This window comes from Ahaetulla prasina, chromosome 1, assembly GCF_028640845.1.
Source record: "Ahaetulla prasina isolate Xishuangbanna chromosome 1, ASM2864084v1, whole genome shotgun sequence".
NCBI lineage: Eukaryota > Metazoa > Chordata > Lepidosauria > Squamata > Colubridae > Ahaetulla > Ahaetulla prasina.
In genome coordinates this window covers 252364968-252388787 of record NC_080539.1, presented here as the reverse complement: position 1 = coordinate 252388787, position 23820 = coordinate 252364968, and the positions used below count along the sequence as shown (strand labels likewise).

At 40.3% G+C, this 23820-nt stretch overlaps 1 protein-coding gene across 2 annotated transcripts in view; it reads right to left on the bottom strand.

Moving 5' to 3' along the window:
• XRCC5 (X-ray repair cross complementing 5) overlaps positions 1-23820 on the bottom strand; it is a 76326-nt gene that overhangs the window by 2138 nt on the left and 50368 nt on the right. Inside the window, exons 17-20 of one of the 2 annotated variants that reach the window (XM_058195974.1) lie at positions 18354-18463; positions 17762-17858; positions 15474-15538; positions 862-933 (exon numbers count right to left, since the gene is read on the bottom strand). In XM_058195974.1, the coding sequence (XP_058051957.1) occupies positions 862-933; positions 15474-15538; positions 17762-17858; positions 18354-18463 (344 nt within the window). Of the gene's footprint in view, positions 1-861; positions 934-15473; positions 15542-17761; positions 17859-18353; positions 18464-23820 lie in introns of both variants that reach the window. The other variant, XM_058195965.1, reaches the window with a different exon arrangement.

Genomic DNA, 23820 nt, shown 5'->3' with positions numbered 1-23820 from the left:
TTGCCACATAGGTATTCTGATGGGTCGCAATGCTAAACCTATCCAGCTGGAAGGAACGTATCTTTCACTCCAACTGCTACAGGATCTCGCCATCAATGGAACTAATCAGGTTCTTTTGGAAAGCTATTTGCTTAAACGTGTCAGCCTTGTAATTTGTTACTTGCTGAGGATGAGCAAAAAATACTTCAGGGCGGGATGCACAGTCAGGTCCAGGCAAAGCTGAATTAGTGCCTCACCTTCTAACACAACCGAATTATGTGTCCTTTGAGAGCCTTTTCCACAATTTGAATTTCCTTTTTTATAAATTCCCTGATTAAAATCTGAGGGCTGCAAATTCAGGTAAGCTTTGGTTTGAGAGGAGAAGCCAATCTGCCAATCTGGAGACAAGACCAGCCAATGCTATAGGGGAGGGATATCAAACTGGCCTGGGGGGAGGGGCTCCCCTGGAAACAGTGAAGGACCGGCCCATGGTGCCTCTGCCAGCAAAAATGGAGTTCGGGAGGGCTGCTGGCAGAGGGTTGCAATAGGCCATCACAGCTGAAAACGGGGCTTGCGAGAGCCATGGGCAGCTCTCCCGAGCTCCGTTTTCACTGGCCGAGGGTTGCAGGCGGCCGTCACAGCCAAAAATGGGGCTCGGGAGCCCATTTTCGCTGACAGAGTGCTCGGGACTCCACAGGCACCCCCAGCACGAGTGACACTGAGCTGGCCACGTTCACCCCGGCCCCACAAGGTCAAACACAACCCTGATGCAATGAAATCGAGTTTGACACCTCTGCTATAGGGTATCGAAGGGTGAACAATGTTTCTGACTCTGTGTTTCACTGTCCAGCACATGTACATTACCAACATTAAAATACTTACCAGATCATCAACATCACCACCCTCCTCTGCCACTGGTGAAACTTCCATGGGCTTTTCTTTGGGAGCCAAAAACTACAAACAAAATTCATTTGCATGTAATTAGCAACATATTTTTATTTATCTATATCCCACCTTTATTATTTATTATTAAACAACCAAGGCAATGAACATATCTAATATTGTCAGTGAATGTATCTAACTCTTTCTATTTTCCCAACAACAACCCCACCCTGCGATGTTAGTTATTAAAGATTAATTTCTCCTCCCTCCCTCCCTTATTAATAGCAACAACAGCAACTTACAGAAAAAGAAGAAAAATATCTGAATCAGGAATGGTAAAAGGTTTGGAAAAACAGATGTCACCCTTTTGCATAATATATTTCAATTAGGAAGTAAGTAGGTTCTTAACAATAAAGATGATGCTCTTACAAGCATTTTCTATAGAGCATCTTTCATTGAGTACGCAAGCATATACACTGCACTGTACGTCACTCTTAGCTTCCTCACCGGTACTGAAAAACCCATCTATTTGGGAACTAGACAGAAGGACAAAACTGGACAAAACAGACTAGACTAGAAAGAAGGCCTAAAAAGTAAGAAGAAATTAAAGAATGAAAAAAATGCTTTAGGTTGTGTGGAGAATCTCCAGTAATAAAATATATCCAATAGAGATCATTGGCTCTGTATGAAATGTGTGACTCAAGGAAGCAAAGGCCTAAGAGGGTCAAGAAAAAACTCTGATCTCCTTCTACACTATCACACTCATGCACAACATTCCTGCTTTAATATCCCAAATAATATTCATCTATCAGATGTAGAATTACAGAATGTAAAGAGTAGAAGACATAGTAAATATACTGTGAATACTAGAAACAGCAAATATCCTATCAAATGCTTATATTAGATTAATGGGTATTAATTATAATTTTATTCTTAAAGTTGTCGTGTGATACGAGTAAATTGCCTATCAATTACTTAATTCTACATCACGAAACAAGATGAACAGTATGGACCATGTGTTGAACATGTGGGTGCAGGGGAAGGGACTTTGATTTTCTTTTGGGTGGGGAAAACCTGGAAGCTTTCAGATTCCAGATGTGCCAATATGACATCTCTAATAAAATGGAACTTTGAGGAAGTTCTTTTTAGCACAAGCTCTGTTTTGACTCAATTTCCCAGCTACAATACAAACAGAACATTAATTTAGCAGTATTACTTTTGGTGCTTTTGATTACCATCTACAGTATATGTGATGGATTGCATCCTATGGTGCCTTTTCACAGAGTGCAATAGAAACCACTGATGTCAGAGATTTCCACTTGTAGCCCTTGGTCATTTATCTGTAGAATTGCTGGTATGAGAATTTCTTTTTCATATCGATTGGAATGACCGTTATCAAAACAGAGAACAGAAACAAACTACTTTGCCTCCACAGAAGAGGCAAATTTTAGCCCTCAATCAATAAAAAAAAAAACCACCAAAAAAACAAAACAGAAGGAAATGTATAAGAATTTTACTGCCCTAAGTGATATAGAGAGAGGCATCTCATTTGAAAGCAGGATACACACTTGGAATTGAGGTTGTGACCTTAACCTTACTTCTAAAAACACTGTTTAACAGAGATCTTGAATCTTCTTTCTTTATATTAGTTCCAGTCTAGCTTGCAACGAGAGAATTCTGGCAAGGGAACCCCTGAAGCAAATGCGCAATGGAAGTGGAACCAGCAAAAGGGTACCTCACATTTCAAGAATGAGGCTATGTCCTTACGATGTTGGATCTAACGGGTAGCTGCTTTATTTGTATCAATATCCAATATTTGGTAACCTACAGGCAAACTCTATACTCAAAAAAATGTTTATTTTTAAGGCTGATTCTGCAGCCTTTTACAACAAAACAAAACCCACAGAAAGGTTTATACAGTAAGATTGCACAGTTGTGACAGCATGCCTAGATGCTCCTTTTTCTCTGACATTGTGGATGTAATGCAATTATTGTACAGGCAATCTTGAAGTAACAGCAAACTGTCAAATTTAAACACCTTTTTGCACTCGAGCAAATCCCATTTTATAGTTAATTAAGGTAAAATGTTATTTTTGAAAACCACATATTTCCTCCGAGGCCTCCAAAGTGGCACCATAACACTAAATGAAATGTAAACAACACATAACTGAAATGTGTTATGTGATGATGATGAGAAATTGCTTAGCAACTACGTTAAACTTTTTTTATTTTGAATCAAAACCCACTAAGCATCAGCAGATTGTTTTTTTTTTCCCTGCTTCCTGACACGATTTGCTTTACATCGATACAAAATGAAATTACATATAATGATCGGGTTGAAATCCTTCAGTTTTCACAAGGTAAGTGACAGAAAATGCTTGGCCCACTTCTCTTATCGACAGTGGAACACTTTCTATGTTTGCTCTTTTGAATATGTATCAGTTTTAATGAGAACTACTTTCTCAGTGAAAAAGTCTGAGGGCTGATGTAGGACATGAATCACAGGACAAGTTGTACTGTATCAACTTTTTTACAAATGCCTGTTTACTAAGACCATACATGCTTTGGAAATAATTCTGAAGAAAGGCTTCTGATATTGTTGTTTCTGTTGCTTTTGTTGTTCGAAAAAGCAGTTTCGATGTTACCAGTCTTTGCATGAGAGTGTAAAAAGAATATTGTTACTTGAAAAGTCAGATCATTTCTTAAAGCAGGGGTCCCCAACCCCCTGTCTGTGGACTGACACCAGTCCGTGGTGTGCCAGAAAACAGGCTGAGCAAACAAGTAAAGCCCCATCCACAGGATATAGGCAGCAGATGAAACCACGCCCCCTCCTGTCCGTGGAAAAACCACTCTCCGTGGAACCAGTCCCTGGTGCCCAAAAGGTTGGGGGCTACTGTCTTAAAGCATAAGCCTCTTGTTTTCATGCACCCACAGAAATTTGAAAAACGTTGTTCTATTTTAATTGATAGTAGATAGTCAAGGCTATGGTTTTCCCAGTTGTAATGTATGGCAGTGAAAGTTGGACCATAAGAAAGGCTGAGCACCAAATAATTCGATGTTTGAAAGCGATCGCGTGCTCCGGCCCCTCTGTCCCTACCCGTTCCTCGGGTGGTCGTGATCCTCAGAGCTTGGATCTTCGGCTGATGTTATGTAATGCCCGGTCCGTGGTTAATAAGGCTCCTCTGATTTGCGACCTTATTCAGGGGGAGTCCGCGGACCTTATGGGCATTACGGAAACCTGGTTGGGCCCAGAGGGAGGGGTCCCCCTGGTTGAGATGTGCCCTCCAGGTTTCCGAGCATTTCATCAGCCGAGGGTCCAAGGTAGGGGTGGGGGGGTGGCGGTTGTTATTAAGGAAGATCTAGAGCCGAGGGAGGCCACTATTCCTCAGATTGCCGGTTGTGAATCCCTTTATGTGCGGTGGGGTTATAGGAATCAGTTGGGCTTGGTGATCGCGTACCTGGCTCCTTGCTGCGTGACCACAGCCCTGCCTGAGCTGTTGGAGGTACTTGCTGCTGTGGCGGTGAGTCCCCAGACTTATTGTCATGGGGATTTCAACCTGCCATCAGCTGGCTCGTCATCGGCGGCAGCTCGGGAGTTCTTGGCTTCCATGACGGCCTTGGACCTGATTCGAGTAAATGATGGCCCCTCGCACACGGGGAGGCACACTGGATCTGCTTTATATCTCTGGACAGTGGTTAAATGATCTGGTATTAGATGATTTAGTAACGGAACCAATGTCATGGTCGGATCATTTCCTCCTTCGCCTAGACTTCCGAACCGCCATTCACCACCGCAGGGAGACGGAACCTATCGGTGGTTCCGTCCCAGGCGCCTGATGGACCCTGAGAGGTTCCTGGCGGAGCTTGGGCCATTCCTGAGGATCTGGCCCACGGCACGACTGAGGAACTGGTCGTGGCCTGGGAACAGGCGGCGGGGCCTTGGACCGTGTCGCGCCTTTGCGACCTCTGACCCGGCGTAGATCTCGGCCGGCCCGTGGTTCTCCGAGGGGCTGAGGGAGATGAAGCGCCGGAGAAGGCGCCTGGAGAGCACCTGGAGGTCCAGTCGCTCCGAAACTGATCGGACACTAGTTGGGTCCTATTCTAGGACCTACCTAGTGGCAATGAGAAGCGGCGTTCCTCGCCTCCACCCTCATTGCGTCGGCAGATAACCGCCCGGCCGCCCTGTTTGGTCACCCGCTCTCTCCTACATCAGGAGGTGCGGGATGACCCTTGCAGGGCGAGCCGAGGAGTTTAGTGGTTATCTATACGATAAAATCGCTCAGCTGAGGGACGGTCTGGATCGAATTTGGGATGATCAAGCGAGGGAGAGGAGGCACGTCTTGTTGAGTCCATTTGGGATGAGTTTGACCCTGTGGCTCCGAGGGCGTGGACAGGTTGTTGGGGAGGCTTCACGGCACGACATGTTTACTGGACCCGTGCCCTTCCTGGCTGGTACTGGCCACTCAGGAGGTGACACGAGGCTGGCTTCAGAGGATTATCAACGCTTCTTTGTTGGAAGGGGTTTTCCCTGCCGCCTTGAAAGAGGCGGTGGTGAGACCCCTCCTTAAGAAGCCTTCCCTGGACCCAGCTGTTTTGGGTAATTATCGTCCAGTCTCCCACCCTCGCTTTGTTGCGAAGGTTGTAGAAATGCCGTGGCGCGACAGCTACCTCAATACCTGGATGAAGACGTCTATCTAGACCCGTTCCAGTCCGGCTTCCGACCCGGATACAGCACGGAGACAGCTTTGGTCGCATTGGTGGATGATCTCTGGAGGGCTCGGGACAGGGGTTATTCCTCTGCCCTGGTCCTACTAGACCTCTCAGCGGCGTTCGATACCATCAACCATGGTATCTTGCTGCGCCGGTTGGGGGGATTGGGAGTGGGAGGCACCGTATATTGGTGGTTCTCCTCCTATCTCTCTGACCGGTCATGAGCGGTGTTGACAGGGGGCAGAGGTCGACCGCGAGGGGCCTCACTTGTGGGGTCCCTCAGGGTCGATTCTCTCGCCTTCTGTTCAACATCTACATGAAACCGTTGGGTGAGATCATCAGTGGTTTGGGGTGAGATACCAGCAGTACGCTGATGACACCCAGCTGTACTTTTCCACCCGACCACCCCAATGAAGTTGTTGAAGTGCTGTCCCGGTGTTTGGAAGCCGTGCAGGTCTGGATGGGGAGAAACAGGCTCAAGCTTAATCCCTCCAAGGCGGAGTGGCTGTGGATGCGGCACCCGATTCAGTCAGCTGCAGCGCGGCTGGCTGTTGGTGGCAGTTATTGGCCCCAAAGGATAGGGTGCGCAACTTAGGTGTCCTCCTGGACGATCGGCTGTCGTTTGAAGATCATTTGACGGCCGTCTCCAGGGGGGCCTTCCACCAGGTTCGCCTGGTTCGGCAGTTCGCCTTCCTTGATCGGGATGCCTTATGCACGGTCACTCATGCGCTCGTTACCTCTCGCTTGGATTACTGTAATGCTCTCTACATGGGGCTCCCCTTGAAGTGCGCTCGGAGGCTTCAGTTAGTCAGAATGCAGCTGCGCGGGTTATAGAGGAGCTCTCGTAGCTCCCATGTAACACCGATCCTGCGCAGGCTGCACTGGCTGCCTGTGGCTTTCGAGTGCACTTTAAGGTGTTGGTTATGACCTTTAAAGCCCTCCATGGTTTAGGACCTGGGTACTTACGGGACCGCCTGCTGCTACCACATGCCTCCCACCGGCCCGTACGCTCCCATAGAGAGGGACTTCTCAGGGTGCCGTCTGCCAAACAATGTCGGCTGGCGGCCCCAGGAAGGGCCTTCTCTGTGGGGCACCCACTCTGGAATGAGCTTCCCCGGGTTTCGTCAAATACCTGACCTCCGGACATTTCCTCATGAACTAAAACACATCTTTTTATCCGCGCGGGGCTGGCTTAAATTAGTTTTAAGGGAAATTTTATTAATTTTAAATGGGGTTTTTAGTATGGAAAATTTTAATTTCAGGCTAATTTAATAAGTTTTTAAATGGTATTTTAATTTGTATATTGTGTTGTTTTTACTTTTGCCTGTACACCGCCCTGAGTCCTTCGGGAGAAGGGCGGTATAAAAATAAAATAAAATAAAATAAATAAATAAATAAATAATTGAGGCCTTTGAACTATGGTGCTGGAGAAAACTCCTGCGAATCCCTTGGACTGCAAGGTGAACAAACAAGTCAGTTCCAGAGGAGATCAACCCTGACTACTCTTTAGAAGGCCAGATCCTGAAGATGAAACTGAAATACTTTGGCCACCTAATGAGAAGGAAGGACTCACTGGAGAAGAGCCTAATGCTGGGAAAGATTGAGGGCAAAAGAAGAATGGGACGACAGAGAATGAGGTGGCTGAATGGAGTCACTGAAGCAGTAGGTGTGAGGTTAAATGGACTCCAGAGGATGGTAGAGGATAGGGAGGCCTGGAGGAACGTTGTCCATGGGGTCGCGATGAGTCGGACATGACTTCGCAATTAACAACAACAACAATGAATAATAGAGCGGGGCCATGCTCCCACAAGCTCTGAAGCTCTTCTTCCAAATCATTTGCAAAATATGTATAGACTTGCTGGTCACAATTTAAATACAACATGTGCCCTTTAATGGCAGGTGCTTTAGATGTGTGTTATGCATCTATGACAATATTAAGTGCCTTTAAGTCAAGTTAGTTGCACATAGAAATAAATGTAGCCTATGATCTGAACAGAAGCTGATCTATAGCCTGATTAACTGTATTGAAATTCAAGGCCTGGTTCACATGTTTGTTCATTTATTTGGTCTATTTGTAAGGGCCATCTACTGCAAATACTTGACTCTGGGCAGCTAACAATGATTAAAAAGAGGATAAAAACATTATAAAGAAAGCAATGAGCAGCGCACACAGCAGCTGAAATAAAGGACTAACCAACACAACTAATACAACTATGATACTGGTTTGATCACACACAGGGGCCCCAGACTCAGTACAAAAGATCTTACAAAAGTCCTGCAGGGTTGAACCAAATGGTGTACTCCAGTGGTGAAATGTAAAATTTGTTACTACCAGTTCTGTGGGTGTGGCTTGGTGGTGGTGGTGGTGATAATGTGACTGGCTAGGCGTGGCCAACTTTTTTTTTTTACTTTTAAAAACACTTTTTCTACAACGTCTTCGGCCGAAGAGGTTGTAGAAAAAATGCTTTTAAAAGGCTCTGATGATCCCTGCTGAGCTGCGCGATCATCAGAGGCTTTTTTTTAACTTTTTAAAAGCATTTTTTGGCAAAAAAAAAATGCTCAGCTGGGCATGAGGGGTGGGGGAGGGATTTTTGCTACCTATTCTCCGCCGCCATTGCTACCAGATCGGGCAATCCGGTCTGAACCAGGAGCATTTCAACCATGGTGTACTCAGTGGTGAAATGTAAAATTTGTTACTACCGGTTCTGTGGGTGTGGCTTGGTGGTGGTGATAATGTGACTGGCTAGGCGTGGCCAACTTTTTTTTTTTACTTTTAAAAACACTTTTTCTACAACGTCTTCGGCCGAAGAGGTTGTAGAAAAAATGCTTTTAAAAGGCTCTGATGATCCCTGCTGAGCTGCGCGATCATCAGAGGCTTTTTAACTTTTAAAAGCATTTTTGGCAAAAAGTTTTTAAAAGTAAAAAACAACACCTCTGATGATCCCTGCTGAGCTGCGCGATCATCAGAGGCTTTTTAACTTTTAAAAGCATTTTTGGCAAAAAGTTTTTAAAAGTAAAAAACAACACCTCTGATGATCCCTGCTGAGCTGCGCGATCATCAGAGGCTTTTTAACTTTTAATTTTGAATCAAAACCCACTAAGCATCAGCGGATTGGGTTTTTTTTCCCTGCTTCCTGACACGATTTGCTTTACATCGATACAAAATGAAATTACATATAATGATCGGGTTGAAATCCTTCAGTTTTCACAAGGTAAGTGACAGAAAATGCTTGGCCCACTTCTCTTATCGACAGTGAAACACTTTTCTATGTTTGCTCTTTTGAATATGTATCAGTTTTAATGAGAACTACTTTCTCAATGAAAAAGTCTGAGGGCTGATGTAGGACATGAATCACAGGACAAGTTGTACTGTATCAACTTTTTTACAAATGCCTGTTTACTAAGACCATACATGCTTTGGAAATAATTCTGAAGAAAGGCTTCTGATATTGTTGTTTCTGTTGCTTTTGTTGTTCGGAAAAGCAGTTTCGATGTTACCAGTCTTTGCATGAGAGTGTAAAAAGAATATTGTTACTTGAAAAGTCAGATCATTTCTTAAAGCAGGGGTCCCCAACCCCCTGTCTGTGGACTGACACCAGTCCGTGGTGTGCCAGAAAACAGGCTGAGCAAACAAGTAAAGCCCCATCCACAGGATATAGGCAGCAGATGAAACCACGCCCCCTCCTGTCCGTGGAAAAACCACTCTCCATGGAACCAGTCCCTGGTGCCCAAAAGGTTGGGGGCTACTGTCTTAAAGCATAAGCCTCTTGTTTTCATGCACCCACAGAAAGGTTTATACAGTAAGATTGCACAGTTGTGACAGCATGCCTAGATGCTCCTTTTTCTCTGACATTGTGGATGTAATGCAATTATTGTACAGGCAATCTTGAAGTAACAGCAAACTGTCAAATTTAAACACCTTTTTGCACTTGAGCAAATCCCATTTTATAGTTAATTAAGGTAAAATGTTATTTTTGAAAACCACATATTTCCTCCGAGGCCTCCAAAGTGGCACCATAACACTAAATGAAATGTAAACAACACGTAACTGAAATGTGTTATGTGATGATGATGAGAAATTGCTTAGCAACTATGTTAAACTTTTTTTATTTTGAATCAAAACCCACTAAGCATCAGCGGATTGGGTTTTTTTTCCCTGCTTCCTGACACGATTTGCTTTACATCGATACAAAATGAAATTCAACAGTGAAAAAGTAAGGTTCTACATTTAGGCCAAAAACAAAATGCACCAGTACCGTATATGTGGTACCTTGCTCAATAGTAGTACCTGTGAGAGGATCTTGGAGTCCTAGTGGATAACCATCTGACTGAGATGGTGTAGGGTTTCCTGCCTGGGCAGGGGGTTGGACTAGAAGGCCTCCAAGGTCCCTTCCAACTCTGATGTTATGTTATGTTATGTTATGTTACCTCACATTTCAAGAATGAGGCTATGTCCTTACGATGTTGGATCTAACGGGTAGCTGCTTTATTTGTATCAATATCCAATATTTGGTAACCTACAGGCAAACTCTATACTCAAAAAAATGTTTATTTTTAAGGCTGATTCTGCAGCCTTTTACAACAAAACAAAACCCACAGAAAGGTTTATACAGTAAGATTGCACAGTTGTGACAGCATGCCTAGATGCTCCTTTTTCTCTGACATTGTGGATGTAATGCAATTATTGTACAGGCAATCTTGAAGTAACAGCAAACTGTCAAATTTAAACACCTTTTTGCACTTGAGCAAATCCCATTTTATAGTTAATTAAGGTAAAATGTTATTTTTGAAAACCACATATTTCCTCCGAGGCCTCCAAAGTGGCACCATAACACTAAATGATCTTGTTCAACTATCAGTGGTAAAATAATAAAATTATACAACGGTGCCCACTGATGATCCAGGACTACATGTAATTAGGCAATATTACAAGAAACAGTCCTAATCCATATCTAGACAATATGAGCAGAAATCTCTTAACATCATCTTACGTAAAGTTGGGCCTGAAATCTAAGTCATTTGTGGCTAGGGAAGAATAGACCTCCAAAGACACTAAGGCCTAACAAAGGAATGACAAAATAATTTTAGCAATTGCTATGTATTAAATGCAGGCTCTATTTATAATAGGTCTTAATTTTTATAGGTATGTATTCCATTGATCCCAAATCATAGATATTCCATTCAGTGCTTTTTTGGCCAAATTGGCTGTCCTGAAAAGAGAGATTTGGGGATGCAGCATGTGTGATCCATAAATTGTCCTCTCTTGATCTAGAGCTGGAATGAATAATTGATTCTTATCCTTGTCAGTTTGATCTGTATGTCCTTACGATGTTGGATCTAACGGGTAGCTGCTTTATTTGTATCAATATCCAATATTTGGTAACCTACAGGCAAACTCTATACTCAAAAAATGTTTATTTTAAGGCTGATTCTGCAGCCTTTACAACAAAACAAAACCCACAGAAAGGTTTATACAGTAAGCAATGAGCAGCACACACAGCAGCTGAGATAAAGGACGAACCAACACAACTAATACAACTATGATACTGGTTTGATCACACACAGGGCCCCAGACTCAGTACAAAAGATCTTACAAAAGTCCAGCAGGGTTGAACCAAATGGTGTATTCAGTGGTGAAATGTAAACAACACGTAACTGAAATGTGTTATGTGATGATGATGAGAAATTGCTTAGCAACTATGTTAAACTTTTTTTATTTTGAATCAAAACCCACTAAGCATCAGCGGATTGGGTTTTTTTTCCCTGCTTCCTGACACGATTTGCTTTACATCGATACAAAATGAAATTACATATAATGATCGGGTTGAAATCCTTCAGTTTTCACAAGGTAAGTGACAGAAAATGCTTGGCCCACTTCTCTTATCGACAGTGAAACACTTTCTATGTTTGCTCTTTTGAATATGTATCAGTTTTAATGAGAACTACTTTCTCAATGAAAAAGTCTGAGGGCTGATGTAGGACATGAATCACAGGACAAGTTGTACTGTATCAACTTTTTTACAAATGCCTGTTTACTAAGACCATACATGCTTTGGAAATAATTCTGAAGAAAGGCTTCTGATATTGTTGTTTCTGTTGCTTTTGTTGTTCGGAAAAGCAGTTTCGATGTTACCAGTCTTTGCATGAGAGTGTAAAAAGAATATTGTTACTTGAAAAGTCAGATCATTTCTTAAAGCAGGGGTCCCCAACCCCCTGTCTGTGGACTGACACCAGTCCGTGGTGTGCCAGAAAACAGGCTGAGCAAACAAGTAAAGCCCCATCCACAGGATATAGGCAGCAGATGAAACCACGCCCCCTCCTGTCCGTGGAAAAACCACTCTCCATGGAACCAGTCCCTGGTGCCCAAAAGGTTGGGGGCTACTGTCTTAAAGCATAAGCCTCTTGTTTTCATGCACCCACAGAAATTTGAAAAACGTTGGTCTACTTTAATGGATAGTAGATAGTCAAGGCTATGGTTTTCCCAGTTGTAATGTATGGCTGTGAAAGTTGGACCATAAGAAAGGCTGAGCACCAAAGAATTGAGGCCGTTGAACTATGGTGCTGGAGAAGACTCCTGTGAGTCCCTTGGACTGCAAGGTGAACAAACAAGTCAGTTCCAGAGGAGATCAACCCTGACTACTCTTTAGAAGGCCAGATCCTGAAGATGAAACTGAAATACTTTGGCCACCTAATGAGAAGGAAGGACTCACTGGAGAAGAGCCTAATGCTGGGAAAGATTGAGGGCAAAAGAAGAATGGGACGACAGAGAATGAGGTGACTGAATGGAGTCACTGAAGCAGTAGGCGTGAGGTTAAATGGACTCCAGAGGATGGTAGAGGATAGGGAGGCCTGGAGGAACGTTGTCCATGGGGTCGCGATGAGTCGGACATGACTTCGCAGCTAACAACAACAACAATGAATAATAGAGCGGGGCCATGCTCCCACAAGCTCTGAAGCTCTTCTTCCAAATCATTTGCAAAACATGTATAGACTTGCTGGTCACAATTTAAATACAACATGTGCCCTTTAATGGCAGGTGCTTTAGTTGTGTGTTATGCATCTATGACAATATTAAGTGCCTTTAAGTCAAGTTAGTTGCACATAGAAATAAATGTAGCCTATGATCTGAACAGAAGCTGATCTACAGCCTGATTAACTGTATTGAAATTCAAGGCCTGGTTCACATGTTTGTTCATTTATTTGGTCTATTTGTACAGCCATCTACCGCAAATACTTGACTCTGGGCAGCTAACAATGATTAAAAAGAGGATAAAAACATTATAAAGAAAGCAATGAGCAGCACACACAGCAGCTGAGATAAAGGACGAACCAACACAACTAATACAACTATGATACTGGTTTGATCACACACAGGGGCCCCAGACTCAGTACAAAAGATCTTACAAAAGTCCAGCAGGGTTGAACCAAATGGTGTATTCCAGTGGTGAAATGTAAAATTTGTTACTACCGGTTCTGTGGGTATGGCTTGGTGGTGGTGGTGGTGATAATGTGACTGGCTGGGCGTGGCCAACTTTTTTTTTTTTACTTTTAAAAACACTTTTTCTACAGCCGAAGAGGTTGTAGAAAAAATGCTTTTAAAAGGCTCTGATGATCCCTGCTGAGCTGCGCGATCATCAGAGGCTTTTTTTTAACTTTTAAAAGCATTTTTTGGCAAAAAAAAAGTTTTAAAAAGTAAAAAAAACAACACCTCTGATGATCGCGCGGCTCAGCTGGGCATGAGTGGTGGGGGAGGGATTTTTGCTACCTATTCTCCGAACCACCCGCCGCCATTGCTACCAGATCGGGCAATCCGGTCTGAACCAGGAGCATTTCACCCGTGGTGTACTCCCTATGTTAGTGAGTAGGCTAAATGTTTAATTAATGATGCTTCACCAACACTAAATGATCTTGTTCAACTATCAGTAGTAAAATAATTAAATTATACAACGGTGCCCACTGATGATCCAGGACTACATGTAATTAGGCAATATTACAAGAAACAGTCCTAATCCGTATCTAGACAATATGAGCAGAAATCTCTTAACATCACCTTACGTAAAGTTGGGCCTGAAATCTAAGTCATTTGTGGCTAGGGAAGAATAGACCTCCAAAGACACTAAGGCCTGACAAAGGAATAACAAAATAATTTTACCAATTGCTATGTATTAAATGGAGGCTCTATTTATAATAGGTCTTAATTTTTATAGATATGTATTCCATTGATCCCAAATCATAGATATTCCATTCAGTGCTTTGTGGCCAAATTGGCTGTCCTGAAAAGAGAGATTTGGGGATGCAGCATGTGTGATCCATATATTGTCCTCTCTTGATCTAGAGCTGGAATGAATAATTGATTCCTATCCTTGTCAGTTTGATCTGTATGTCCTTACCAGTTGCCTTGTTATAAAAAGGAGCAGACTATTATTAATATATGAACAATAAAGATTTAACAAACAAGAGGTTGGAATTCTCAGCAGTTTCCTTAACAACATAAATGTAGTAAAGCAGAATACAAGGCTGATTTTGTTTTTCAACCTGTACATGCTTATTTCCGCAACAAAATATTCCTATAAAGAAGGGCAGGATGATCAAGGCTTGGAAGAAATTAACCAGTGTGATCAGGACTTAAATGCAATAGAGGAGATACAAATAAAAATGGATAAATATGAAGATATGATCGTGAATAAACAAGTTGATGTAAAGAAGTTTCCTTTAAATAGTTTGGATGAAATGTCAGAATTTGTGCTACAGGAGGTTGTCTCCCGAACCGAAAAAATTTACAGGCTTAATGCTTTTCAAGAATTCTCTCTTTGGATTGATGGAATATATGGTAGTAATTTGTGGATTTTTGAACATAAGGATCTATTAGGCAATATTGTGACTGATTTTTCAAAAGGAGAAATGAAGGAAAGACAGAGATTAATGCATCAAAAAAAATGGCAAGAGACAAAAGTATTATCCTCTGAATTATTAACAGACAAAAATATTACTGTCCCTGAAAGACAATATGTGAGGAAGATCTGGAAGAAATGGGTTGATTATATGTTTTATATTTATCATAAAAGACTAGGTATTTGGATTTATACTGGATTTTGACGAGGAAGGACTAAATTTGAATAGCTACTGTAATTCTTGGTATTGAAATTTTATAATGTGTTGTATTGTATTTTGAATAGAATATTTTTGAAAGAGTTTATGTAAGAAAGACCTGGGGGGGGGAAATTATATGGTTATAGAAACTATAAGGGAGATATTCTTTGAATTGGATTGGATTTTTATGCTTTAGTTGGTTTTAAATACTTTAGGATTAATTTGTTTTATTGATTTACATATTTTGTTACTCTTAATTGTTAATTTTTTTATTTTATTTTTTTTCTTGAAGGATTTTGGTTATGTTAGGAGGAAGTCAGAGCTAGAGAGGGAAAATTGGTATAATACTTTTGGGGGGAAATCTTCTTAGCATATGTTTGTTTTATTTTTAACTATACCTTGTGCTTCATCCGGGAAGTCAGGCGGGAGGGGGGAGGGATTAGTGAAGGGAGGGGGGTTGGGGGGAAAGGGGGGAAATTTTTTTTTTTTTTGTAAAACATTTTGAATAAAAAAAAAAAAAAGAAGGGCAGGATGATGAAAATAATGTGCTAGTGCTAACAATGAAAAAGATATAGGATAGTTGACTCAGAATGGCAGACTATAGGGATCTTCTATCACATTCTGCAGGAACATACATCTATATTTACGTAAGGGGAATATAAAGCTAGAACTTTTTTTTCCAGAAATGAATTTATTAGAATTAAAGATGATATCATTTGTAGCACGGGACTAAGCAGTGACAATATTCCATATTTACCAAGAGCCTAATGCAAACCATGTATTTTGAGTATAAAAATGCTACACCCTGATACCTTTTTGGCATCTTCAGCTGTTAGAGAGCTTCCTTCAGCTTCTTCATTGGTGATCAATGAAATTCCTTCTAAAAGTAAGCAAGTAATTTACATTTAACCTTTTTCACATTAGCTAAAGCACGTCAGATCAAAGTAGCATAGTCAGAAATCAAAATATTTTTTGAGATCCACATGACAACATCACTCATATATTGGCTAAGTACCATATACCCTAATTCAACTATTGAATAAATATAACCCATTAACAATATTTTTTAAAGCAAAGCTTTCTGGTCTTCAACAGAACTATTCTACAATCCAGATTATCTGGATTAAAAAGAATAAATTTAGCTGAAACAAATTGGTGATGGGGGAGACAGACATTTTTAGTCCTTCTCATCTTATCAGATATGTTTAAATCTTCCTTAAGAGATAACTTGATTTTGATCTGGCTCACTGCAGAATTTTTTCCCAACATCAGCCGGTCTGACCTCTACTATTAATATTTCTCTAGTCCAGCTGCTAACTTCTTCAAAGGAGAGCTAAAACTGAATTAGGCTACAAATGTCATGACCCGTATTCAAGAGATGAGAATGGTTATAACCAACCTCTAATTGATAACAACTCCCTCCCTATATAAGTAACCAGATGTTTATGAATTTTGATTGCCTCTATAATTATTATGGGGAAACATCTGCTAGCTTGCTCAGGAAGCTGACATTTTCTATTTTATGATTTAACACCTATATTTGATATACAGCCAAGATTGACTCTCCTATGTTTTTAGCCAAATATTTCTTTCATACTCATTTAATTTGTCATTAATGTAAAAATCCTTTAGCTGGGAAGGATTTATATAAACTAAGTGGCTTTCTGTTTTGAGGATGCACAAGTCTTTACGTATGTGCCTGTAAAAAATAAAAGCTATATGGGCATGAATGCTTGAGTTATTGTTTGCCAGTTTTAAAATTAGCTTACACAAAGCATTCTTTTGATTGATTATTCCCCACTTGATTGAAACATGACACATAAATCTGCCATACCTCTATAAAAGCTTTCTGCATTACATCTATGAAAAATTTCCCTCATTCCATCTGGAGATGCTTACCCAAATTTCAGTAAGCATGGGAACAAGAACGTGCAATAATACTTTTATTTTAAGTGGCCAAATGTAAGCTGGCCAAATGTAATAGGTAAGTTATCTGTTATGATTTATCTGTTATAAGTTACGCATAAAGAAGTACAAGCAGATCCAATGGAAAGTGGGATGATAACTCAGCTAAAAAGTAAGTACAACAAAGTAAGTACAAATTTATTCAAACATTCTGGCTACAGGTGACTTCCCCACCCCACACCCCACCCCAATTCACTATGCCCCAAAACATTCACAATGGAATATATTATTTGAATGCTGCTTGCATGGAATATTTTGTTCAAATATTTTTACCATTATAGTGAATGAGTTGAATGCATCAAACAATTTCTAGGAATAAAGTACTATAATGCCTCTGTCTGTGAGATGCTTTTGATCTAGTGGCTGAACAGCAGAGGAACTGTTTTCTGCCAATTCCCTATGCTCCACCAATACCCTTTGGCGTTGTGGAGAAAATGGAGGTAGGGATAATAATGGGGATGAAGGGATTAGTGAAGCATTCCATGACTCACACCCCTTCTACGTGCAGGATAACACAGTATGGATTGAAATGTGTTTTTACAATAGTACAGGGTTCAATATTACAATTACTGGTAGTAGAATGACTATTGTGTGCCCACTCTTTTCATCAAATTCATTGCACACCTGAACTTGTATTTAAAAATGAATACTTTCGATACACACGTTTGTGCACATAGGAGTACACACACACACACACACACACACACATATAGAATAGGAAATAGGATATGGAATGGAATGGAATGGAATGGAACAGAATGGAGTGGAGTGGAGTGGAGTAGAGTAGAATAGAATTCTTTATTGACTAAGAGTGACTGGGCACACAAGGAATGTGTGTGTGTGTCTGTCTGTCTGTCTGTCTGTCTGTCTGTCTGTTTATGTGTATATGTATATGTATATGTATTCCTGCATGCACACAAACATGTGCATACAGGAATACATACATACATACACATATATTTCTTTCACCTAGACGAATACCATACAATGGGTGGTATCTAAATTTGATAAATAAATACAATAATAAAAAAATAATAATTTTGAATAGAAGTATTTTTCCTTTACATTTCTGATATGCTTTACAATTAAATCTTGTCTTTGTCTGCTGCAAACCATAAACTAATATTTGACATACCTTGTATCACAATGTCCCAGAAATCTGGTAAGTTTTTGTCTTCCATCTTTTTTTTCAACGCCTCCAAAAAATCATTAAAGCACTGCACTTCTGACAGCTGACATGGTGACAACAGCAAAGGAAGAAGACAGGGAAATAAAAGTTAGCTTGACACCAAAGAGACACCATATTCTTAATTCATCGTAATACTCTGAATGAAGGGGGCGTAGAAAAGAATTTCAAACCACCACACAGACATTCATCTGCCTCCACTTGGTGGAGTGAACCACAAAAGAAATGTGATTTATCAAATCGTTTATCAAAGGAGCAGTGCTTCTTTGGTGGCTCGAACTAAGAAATTATTTTAGATGAAACTTCTATTTCATCTGAGAGTTACAGGTAATTGAAAATTTCAAGAAAGCTTGATCTGTTCAGAATATGGACCTCAGATCGAAAACATAGCATAGCCATATCTTTTCTATCTCTAGCAATTTATAAGCATTTTGTTCTGTGCATTTTTTGATGCCACTTCATCAGTTTTCAATTTTTAAAAAATGCATCTCTCTTTGATCTTGGTTTCCAGAAAAGATTATGGCTTTAATATCCATGTTACCTTAATAGCGTCCTCTCTGAAAACTTTTATGCAATGGATGCTCTTCATATAATACACAATCCCTCTGTTTTCCAAAAACTGGAAAATGTGTTTTATCAGCTGCTGACTAACTGGAAGAGAAGAATCATAAAATTCAGATATATTATTTGGAATGCGTAAGCAGTGTGGATGTCATTCAAATTGTGCAAGGTATTACAGTGAAACCATCCCTGGACTCAATGCTACTTTATAGCTTTTATCCTTCCCTTTTGCAGGAAGGCTGTTGAGAATAAGACGGTCCTGGAGGAAGCAGATTACCTGGCCCCTTTTCAATCAGAATTCAGATCAGGTTATAGTCCTGAGATAACATTGATTACACTTGCTGATGACCTCTGGGGAAACCAGGATGGTTGTTTCTATCCTGCCCCTCTTTGATTTCTCAGTGGTTTTCAGTATGATTGATCAAGGCATGGCTCAACCGAGGAGACTGGGAGTTCAGGGAAAAGTGCTTCAGTATTCTTTTTTAGGGGGTGGGATCAATACCAGTTGGTGATATTTAGATGGGGTGGGGGAGGGTAGCCATGAACCTCTGCTTTGAGGTGTTCTACATAACTTTACTACCTCTCCACCCATTTAGCATCTACTGTATATCAGGCTACCGAGCAAGATCATCCAATAGCATGGAATTAAGTATCATCGCTATGATCACATGTATATCTATGCCCCAGGCTGACAAATGATCCCATCAAGATGCTTCTGAAGTGTTCAGAAAATGTAGGAGCCTGAGAGTGGAAGAACAAGCTCAGGCTCAATCAAGGCAAGACTGAATGGCTGTGGGTTTGGAGTCTTTTCAGATCTTACTAACTTTAGTATTGAATGGAGTAGACCTGTCCAAGACCAAGCTAGTATGCAACTGGTACTTAAGGAGTAGCTGACCGCCATGGCTAGGAAGGCTTTTGCTTGGTTCCATCTTTCTCCAACTGTTTCTGCTTGTCCCATGAAGTCTAATACACCATGCCTTCTCCGGATTCCTTCCGTTAAATGGTCACTTAATGGGACCCCAAAAAGGTGTCCTCTGTGTTGTGGTACCTGCCCCATAAACAATGATGCTGATCCTTCATTAATGCTGAAGACCTGGTTGTTCCAATGATGCTGATCTTTCATTAATGCTGAAGACCTGGTTGTTGTCTGGATGTTAGCTATGAGCTGAGTTCATTTTAATGCTATGGTTGTATAATTTTTAAGTTTAATACCGTATGTCAAGCTGTATTTTTAAGGAAAAAGATCCAGGTTAAAAAAAAAAATGAGAGTGGGCCATCACAACCCTGTGATCTTTTGAAGAAACACATCTGCCAATCTGTAACTGTTAGGTCAAATCAGAGAGCCAAAATAACTTATTTCTTTTGTTCAGAAGCTTTAAAGCTAGATATGTCTAAGATATATTGTATTGTATGAAGTATATATTGTATAAACTGTTTCAACTCCTACCCTCAAAACGACGTTACAGAGCACTGCACACCAGAACAACTAGACACAAACGCCATCATTCTGCTAAACAAATAATTCGGTCAACACTGTCAAACTATTTACTAAGTCTGCACTACTATTAATCTTCTCATTGTTCCCATCACCCATCTCCTTCCACTTATGACTGTATGATTGTAACTTTGTTGCTTGTATCCTTATGATTTATATTGATATTGATTGTTTCCGGATTGCTTATTTGTACCCTATGACTATCATTAAGTGTTGTACCTTAGAATTCTTGATGAACATATCTTTTCTTTTATGTACACTGAGAGCATATGCATCAAGACAAATTCCTTGTGTGTCCAATCACACTTGGCCAATAAAAAATTCTATTCTATTCTATTCTAATCTATTCTATAAGCAAAATAGGCTTCTGTGCATGAATAAAATAGACTATTAACATTCTTTCTTTATAGGATGGGCTATGTCAAGTTCCACGTACACAGAAGACATTGATATTTCTGTTAATTGTAAAAGAGTGTTGTATTATAACATAACAATTGATGGAATAGGTCTGTGAGGAAGACATCTTCCAAATCTTCGGCTTGCAGAAAGTATTGCACCTAATTATTAGATGAAACTTTTGCATCTCAGCTCTTGCAGCTGCTTAGAATGACCAAGCAGTCAATTAGTAAGCAATACTGACAGGCCTTCACAAAGGATTTAATTAAATTTTAGGGATTGGCCTAGCCAGCTGTGTTCATGGCTCTTCAGATTGAATCCTGAAAGTTAAAGCTTCCAAACAGATCTAGACACTTCCCTAAACAATTACAGGCACTTGTGAATCATCCTATGGAAACAGAACTATTTTTGTCCACAAAAACCAGGAAATAATAGTCTTTATGTTGGCTTTTTACTTTGTCAAATAAACAACAGTTTCAAAACTGATGGGGAAAGAAATAAGCTCTCTTGACATGTATACAATAGCTGCAGCTCCCTTCCTTTTAAAGAATAAATTTAATCTTTATAATTGCTACAACAAATTTAACTGCATAATGAATACACATAATTTCATAGAAAGCTACTTCTCATAACAATTAGTTTATTATGCTTAAGACTTCTCGCTGTCTTTTTCCCCAAATACCATTACAGAACTCCCACAGTTCAAAACAAAAATATAGCTATGTCATATGTAACAAACCAAACAATCCACATTTTTCACTACTGTGTATTGCAACAAAAATATTTGCCAAAATTTAGTTGCTTAGTAAAAACCACTGTTACAAAATAGAGTTAGAGGGTTTTTTGTACTGCAGGAAACTATGCCATGTTCTAGAGCATGGCTTAACCAGGCTTAAAGTTGCCAAGGTTGGAGACCTCTGTTCTAGAGAGCACTCACAGAATACCTGCAAGGAAATATTGTTATTAGCAGCAGGGAGGAAATCATTGTAATGCCACAACCAGAATGTCTGGGGAATGTGGGTTTAAAAATATGTTGGATAACACAGACAACAGCCAATCCTCCAGTTAAGGGCCTGAAGGAAGCATTTCAGAAACTGGAGCATTTGATTGCTTCCCAAATGATAAGTGTGGCATTATTAAAATTTGACCTCTTCAAACCTAGTAAGCCCTCCTGGTTAGGCCTTCATCAATTTGACCAGCTTATATGGGTCTAAACTATAATTAAGCACACCTACTTTTCAATGGTCTCATCCATTGGACAAGGACAAAGATGACAAGCCTATGTCATCTTGGAATGCTTGCATTTCTGCCAAGAGTGAGACCATCAAGGTTCAAGGTTGTGAAATCTTGTCAAAAATGAGACAATTGAAACTGAGGTGTTTTTTTTTTAACAGGTGGTGATGAGACTGCCTCAGAGATAAGAAGTAGCTGTTTCTCAAGGTTAATTGGACTGAAATGAAAAAAAATAATAATCCTACTCAACAAAGGTGTCTCACCAAGCATGGGAGAAAACAAAATATGAGCCTAGTTTAACCTAGTGACAAAAATAAATGCTTAATTCTAAACCACAATACTGAAGCATTACAGGAAAATATAAAATCATACAGATTTCTAAGGAAAAGAAGCAGTTACCACTACAGGTAGTCCTCAAATTACGAGCACAATTGAGCCCACCTTTTCTGTTATTGAGCTATTTATTAAGTGAGTTTTGCTCCATTTTATGACCTTTCTTGCCACAGTTGTTATGTGAATCATTGCAGTTGGTAAATTAGTTTTTAAGTGAATTTGGCTTCCCCATTGACTTTGCTTGAAAGAAGCTCACAAAGGGTGATCACATGAACTTGGGACACTGCAACGGTCTGAATTTTGATCACATGATCATGGGGATGCTGCAAAGGTCACAACTGTGAAAAATGGTCATAAGTCACATTTTTAGTGCACTTGTAACTTTGAATGGTCACTAAATGAACTGTGGTAATTTGAAGACTATCTGTAATCAATTTCTCCTTGCCAATCTTCTAGGAAAACCAGCAATGCTATATCTTGAGGCTCAAGAAAATGAACCTGAAGAACTGAAGACCTATTCTGTTCCATTCTGCACAAGAGGAGGGTGTGTTATAATTGAGAGTGGACACATGGTGTTTCTATATTAAGTTTTATCTTCTGTTTTTGTGATTTGGAGACTTGGAGTATAAAGTATTTCACTTTATGCTGAAATTGTTAGTCACCCTCTGTGAACAGGCAGTATAAAAATATAAGTAAATTCAATAATAACCTGTCATTCTAAGGTGCTTGTCCATCACTAAGATCAGAGGACAAAAATAAAATACCCTATCTCTGATGAATCCCTAGCATTCACTGGAGCACCATTTGAAGCAACCAATGTAGCGCACGTACATATTAATCCACATTAATTGGATGCTAATTCGGGGACCATAACACTTATTTTGTAACAATTAATGTGATCCAATAATGGCAGCAGTTATACTGACCTGCAGCAAAAAGAAACTGGGCCAGGATGTACCAATGCTGCTTCCTTTATAGCGTAGTCAGATTCTTTCTTTTATAAGTTCATCCCCTCCATACCTAATGATCCTGTCATAAATTATAATTTCTTATAAACTGCAGCAATAAAAATGAAGTCCTGCTGTTCCCCCCACCTCCTTCCCCTCTATTTTTAGAGTGCTGCCTCTTCGGTGATGTGTTAAATTAAAACCCCAGGCATCAGGAAAGTATAGAAGTCTTTATTGTGAAGGCACTCCCAATTGTCAATGAATTTTCAAGTTCGTTTTGATCCATCGACTTCCCCATTGAAACAGCAACCTGCTCCCTTTCTGCAGAATACTTAGCCACTTAAGTGACAGCATTCTTTGTAGCTACTTTTTGGAACCGAAACCTGGAACTGTAGAATTCACTCTATGTATTAAAAAATAAGGGGAAACAATTGGATAGTTTCAATCCACTGTGAAATATGCTAATCCAACAGAAACCTCAATCCATTCTTGAGTCTTTCTGGAAAGTGGGTGGGTGAAGGAAGCTGAGGACCTACTGAACACCAATTCAAATTAATGACCTTAGTGATACTGGGAGAATTTTCCTTGACAATAATTGATATAAATTTAGACTAGGATTTGGCTTGAATGTGGAGACACGGTGGCTCAGTGGCTCAGTGGCTAAGTTTGTCAATCAGAAGGTCGGCAGTTCATTGTTCGAATCCCTAGCGCTTTGTAACAGGGTGAGCTCCCGCTACTTGTCCCAGCTTCTGCCAACCTAGCAGTTTGAAAGCACGTAAAAAATGTAAGTAGAAAAATAGGGACCATCCTTGGTGGGAAGGTAACAGCGTTCCATGCGCCTTTGGCATTGAGTCATGCTGGCCACATGACCATGGAGACGTCTTCAGACAGCGCTGGCTCTTCTGCTTTGAAACAGAGATGAGCATTACCCCTAGAGCTGGAAAGGACTAGCACTCACTTTTACCTTTAGGCTGGAATGAGAAACTTATTATATTTATTATGCTTATTATTTTACTTATTATACTTATTATTATTGATCATCG